The 5,045-nt window shown below is 43.3% G+C and overlaps 1 protein-coding gene across 1 annotated transcript; it reads right to left on the bottom strand.

Annotated features, from left to right (window-relative positions):
- Positions 1-235: 235 nt before the first annotated feature.
- Positions 236-4,751, bottom strand: LOC107097230 (interferon-induced protein with tetratricopeptide repeats 2-like). Its single transcript, XM_015394298.1, has 2 exons — positions 4,744-4,751; positions 236-1,589 (listed from the first exon to the last, which is right to left on the bottom strand). Exons 1-2 carry the CDS (start codon positions 4,749-4,751, stop codon positions 236-238), a joined length of 1,362 nt encoding a protein of 453 aa, XP_015249784.1.
- Positions 4,752-5,045: the final 294 nt, after the last annotated feature.

The following is a 5,045-nucleotide window of genomic DNA, read 5'->3' as shown; positions in this document are numbered from 1 at the left end:
GAGGGTGGCAGCAGTGACTGTTGTCAGCCTCAGCATCAGACTCAAAATGTCTGGAGGTATTTTACTAAAGACAAAAACAAAAGAAAAGTTTGTTAGCAGGATCAATTGAAAACCTATGAATGGATTTTATATGATCCAGATCATGTGCAAGTTTTAGCTATTGGTGTAAGTCACAATTGGTTGCAAAATTTGCTGCTTGGCAGAGGTCTGCGCTCTCAGATTGCTTTTCTATTATTCACTGATTCTGTCTTTCAATCTGATTTTGCAGGCTGGTCAGAAGCTTTGTGATCTTTTCAATCAATTCAGGGTCTGTCTGAGTTCCTTTCCAGCTCTTTGATGGATAATTGTTTCTTTTCAAGGTCTTCTCCAGCTCATTGATGCTCGTCTGTCGATAACTGGATTCTACTGGAATCTTTGCTGCCTCCATGTGGTACTCAATAGACCTGCGACTATTATTTTTATTGAAGAATGAATATCTAGCATAACAGTGGTAAAGCATTTGTTTCTCTGCTGAATCCAGATCTTCTATGTCCAGCAGCTTTCTGTAAATGTGGTCAGCTTTCTCTGTATCCACTTTTGCATATAAATCAGCTAGAGTTATTTGATCTTTAAGATTAGATTCACCATAGAGATAAATCATCTCCTCCCAGAGACTAATGGCTCGTGTGACCATGCCGCTAAGACGACTGGGTGTGAAGTCTGGAGAAAGGACCTTCATCTTGTTGCAGATGGCAGCAGATTTCTTTGCATAACGACTGTCAGGATATCTCCTCAGGTACTCATCGGCTAACTTAATAGCTTCATCTTTAGATATAAAGTCCCTGTACAGTCGCCTTAATTGGTTGATTCCATGGTAACTGCTTGGAGATCTTTCTAGGATCCTTTTAGCCAAAACACGAGCTTCTCTCCTTATTTGTTCTCCTTTTGCAGCTCGTGCCCTCAGATAAAGAGCAGCAACATACAAGTTTTCTGGATCTCGTTCAGTGGCAAATCTCAGTTTCTCAAAGACATCAAGAGGCATGTCTTCCATGTTGTCTAGGAAGGGATCTGCTGATATTATGGCCCAGCTGGTCTGCCATTCCACGTTGTCTGGATGCATCATCACGGCTTTCTGGAAGAGCTCTGCAGCCTGCAGCTTCTTCTCTTTGTCAAACCTCGAAATGGTCCAGGCCTTCTCAGCACAGACCTCTGAGTAGAGCTCTTCCTCAGGTGGAGCTGGGTATTCTCTTATTAGAGCTTCAACCTTTGACAGGTAATCCTGACTCTTCTTATCTTCGCCCATAAGATGGTTCAGCCAAGCAAGATTCCCAAAGTTCACTATCAACCAGGGACCTTCATCAGAGTTTTTAAGACGTTGGAAGGTCTCATTGGCTCGTCTGAAGATGCTCAGGGCCTCTTCAGAGGAGCCCAGCTTATACTGGATGAATCCCTGCAGGTTGGAGATGTGACCCAGCCAGACATTTCCCTCATCTGTGCCGATGTCCTCCAGTGCATACCTGAGATTATTCAGTTTGGACTTGGTAGGTTCTAGATCCCAGGTGAAGTGGCACTGCAAGGCCTCCAGTTTGGATTCCAAGGCCTCTGTAGAACTGATGAGAAAATCACATAAAGTACAAGAAAGAAGAGTAATTAGATATGGGATTTTAATTTGGTTTTAACCTCTTGAGGATAAGAAGAATTCTTAAGGAGGTGAGAAGTAATTACAAAAGAGGTGAGACATTATGATGACAACAGAAAGATCAAACAAAGGTGGGGAAAATAATTGCAGTTGAGAGCAAAATATATCTAAACCAATTAAAGCACATAATATTCAAAGGAAAAAGATTAAGAATCAAAATAAATGTGTAACTGTTGTGTTGTTGCTATATTGAAGAGGTGGAAAATAAGTAGCATCAGATGTAGCTCAGCTTCAGTTTTCTCTTTACTCTCGTATTCTCCTTCTGTACTTTTCATGCTATTACAGGACATAACATTTTTCCTTTTCCTGAAGCAATTACTTGCATGTAACATTTGCGCTGTGTAACTCACAGCAGAAAGCTAAGTTTGTAAAATTACCAATTCAAGAAGCCAATAGCAATCTGAAAAGTTTATGAACAAGCTAAGGCAGCAACAGTACATTAAATAAATGTCAGTATTGGAATAAAATTAAAAGTTTCACTGTTAAGCATAAGGATTATAGTATGAACATTTAAACCTCTTTATTTTTACTGTATTTTACTTTAGCCGAACAGTAGTATATCTTAACTTGTCTTATAGAACACTAATACCAGTCTGAACAGTAGTGAGTTACATCAGTTTTGACATTATCTTACAAAACCTGTCAACTATCTTGATGCATTTCTAGATCTCTGATTTCTTCTAAGTGTAGCAGCAGATTCATTAGTCTTTCCTGACAGTACAAAGGTATTAAACTATCTTTTCTGAACCAGCTATGGTTTGTTTAGGGAAGTGTGCAAGTTTTGAAACATTCCACTTGCGTCCGTCGTTTAGTAAGAAAGTGTTTTGTCCAACTTTCTTCATGATAGTCCGTAATTCTGTAAATGTTTAAGATTCTTTTGAAACCTGATCAGGTCTGCAAACATAACAGTATCACCCACTTTGACTGTGGTATGTTATCTCCCATTTTCTTTTCTGATTATTCCTTCAATTTATTTTGCTTTTGTTTCAACCTTTTGCATTTGGGCATGTGTTTTGCTTTTTAGTTCTACTGTAAGTATGTTTAAAATCCACACTTTTTGCATTCATTTGTATTATACTTTAAATTCTGGGCTGTTTGTAAGACACAGACAGTGTTTTTAATTAGCACAATTCCGTACCATGACCATTCAGGTTGCTATACATGAAGAAAAAGAAAACTGTTCTGCTCTGCCACACAAATATTCATCCATCCATCCATCAATCTTCTTCTGCTTATCCGGGGTTGGGTCGCGGGGGTAGCAGCTTCAATAGGGAGGCCCGGACGTCCCTCTCCCGAGCCACTTGGGCCAGCTCTTCCACGGAAATCCCAAGGCGCTCCCAGGCAAGCTGAGAAACATAGTCCATCCAGCGTGTCCTGGGTCTCTCCCTGGGCCTCCTCCCAGTGGGATGTGCCTGGAGAACCTCACCAGGGAGACGTCCAGGAGGCCTCCTAACCAGATGCCCATGCCACCTCAACTGGCTCCTCTAGATGTGGAGTAGCAGCGGCTCTACTCTGAGTCTTCCCTGGATGACTTAGCTCCTCACCCTGTTTCTGAGGGAGAGCCCAGACACACTATGGAGAAAACTAATTTCAGCTACTTGAATCGGGGATTTCAATCTTTCGGTCATGACCCAAAGCTCATTACCATAGATGCCTAGGTTTCAGCCTGAGCATGCTCCTCCAGAGAGTCCCTGTGGTGTGGACACGTCCTGCATCGTTCCTGTGCCAAAGACGCCGCGGGACTACAGACCGGTGGCACTGACGTCCCATATCATGAAGACCTTTGAGAGGCTAGTCCTGGAGCAGCCCTTCACTGATCCACTACAGTCCACTACAGGTCCTCAACTCCCCACCTGGGAGTTGAGGACCGCATCATCTTCCTGATGAACAGAGTCTACAATCATCTGGACAAGCCGGCGAGCACTGTGAGAATCATGTTCTTTGATTTCTCCAGTGCGTTCAACACCATCCGCCCGCCTCTACTGGGTGAGAGGATGACTGCGATGCAGGTGGAAGCCCCCATCGTGTCCTTGTTGATTACCTGACGGGCAGACCACAGTATGTACGCCTACAGAACTGTGTGTCTGACAGGGTGGCCAGCAACAGTTGGGGGCCCCCAGGGGACTGTCCTCTCCCCCTTCCTCTTCACCCTTTTCACCTCGGACTTCAGCTATTGCTCTGAGTCCTGCCACCTTCAGAAGTTTTCTGATGACTCAGAATTGTTGGCTGCATTGAAAGGGGTGAGGAGAGTGAATACAGCACTGTTGTGGGCAACTTTGTCTCTTGGTGTGAGCTGAATCATCTGCAGTTCAACGTGACAAAGACTAAGGAGCCAATAGTGAATCTAAGGAGGACAAAAACACCTGTGACCCCTTTTTACATCCAGGGGGTTCCTGTTGATACTGTGGAGGAGTAAAGGTACCTGGGAGTGTACTTTAACAATAAGTTGAACTGGACTAGAAACACTGAGGTGGTCTACAAAAGGCCAAAGCCGACTGTTTTTACTGAGGAGGCTGAGGTCCTTTAACATCTGTGGGGCGATGCTGAGGATGTTTTATGAGTCTGTTATGGCTAGTACGCTCTTCTTTGCTGTCACATGCTGGGGCAGTGGGCTATGGGTCGCTGACAACAACAGACTGAACAAACTGATCAGGAGGGCCGGTGCTGTTGTTGGGGAGGAGCTGGACACTCTGACCACCGTGGCAGAAAGGAGGGTGCTGTCCAGGCCTCAGTCCATCTTAGACAATGACTCACATCCTCTCCATGACACACTGGTCCAGTAGACAAGCTCATTCAGTAGAAGACTCCTTTTACCTAGATGCACCTCAGAGTGCCACAGGAAATCATTCATGCCTGTGGTCATCAATCTCTAAAACGCCTCCGTCAAGTGATTCAGACACCACCCCCTCTAAAATTTATATTTATTCATTCCTTGCACTGTTTTTGCATGTCACTAGCACTTTATCTGAATTTATAGTTATACATATGCATATATATATATATATATATATTAGGGCTTTCAGTTTTAAAGCGTTATTAACGCGTCAACTGCTTTAGACTATAACGGCGACATTTTTTTTAACGCAAGTTAATTGCGCATCAAAACAAACGCATTGTTCACTCATGTTCTTCATTTTTCCGCAGCCCTCTCTGTACTGTTTGTTTTACCCTTTGCGCTTTCCATAGTTCCAGGAATGCTAAGTTTGCGGGAGAGTCCACAGCATAACAGACCTGTGCCTTGAATGGTCAAAAATGGTCAGCAGACAACATATCCTGAATGATAAGTTTCTTTTTAAAGTTATGCCAGAAGGCTCTCTTGACAAAACCCGAGTCCTCTGTCTATGTTATCCAGAAGAAACTAGCGTCT

This window comes from Cyprinodon variegatus, unplaced genomic scaffold, assembly GCF_000732505.1.
Source record: "Cyprinodon variegatus isolate N-32 unplaced genomic scaffold, C_variegatus-1.0 Scaffold680, whole genome shotgun sequence".
Taxonomy (NCBI): domain Eukaryota; kingdom Metazoa; phylum Chordata; class Actinopteri; order Cyprinodontiformes; family Cyprinodontidae; genus Cyprinodon; species Cyprinodon variegatus.
The sequence above is the reverse complement of the archived record's forward strand: the minus strand, read 5'-3'. Positions and strand labels throughout refer to the sequence as shown.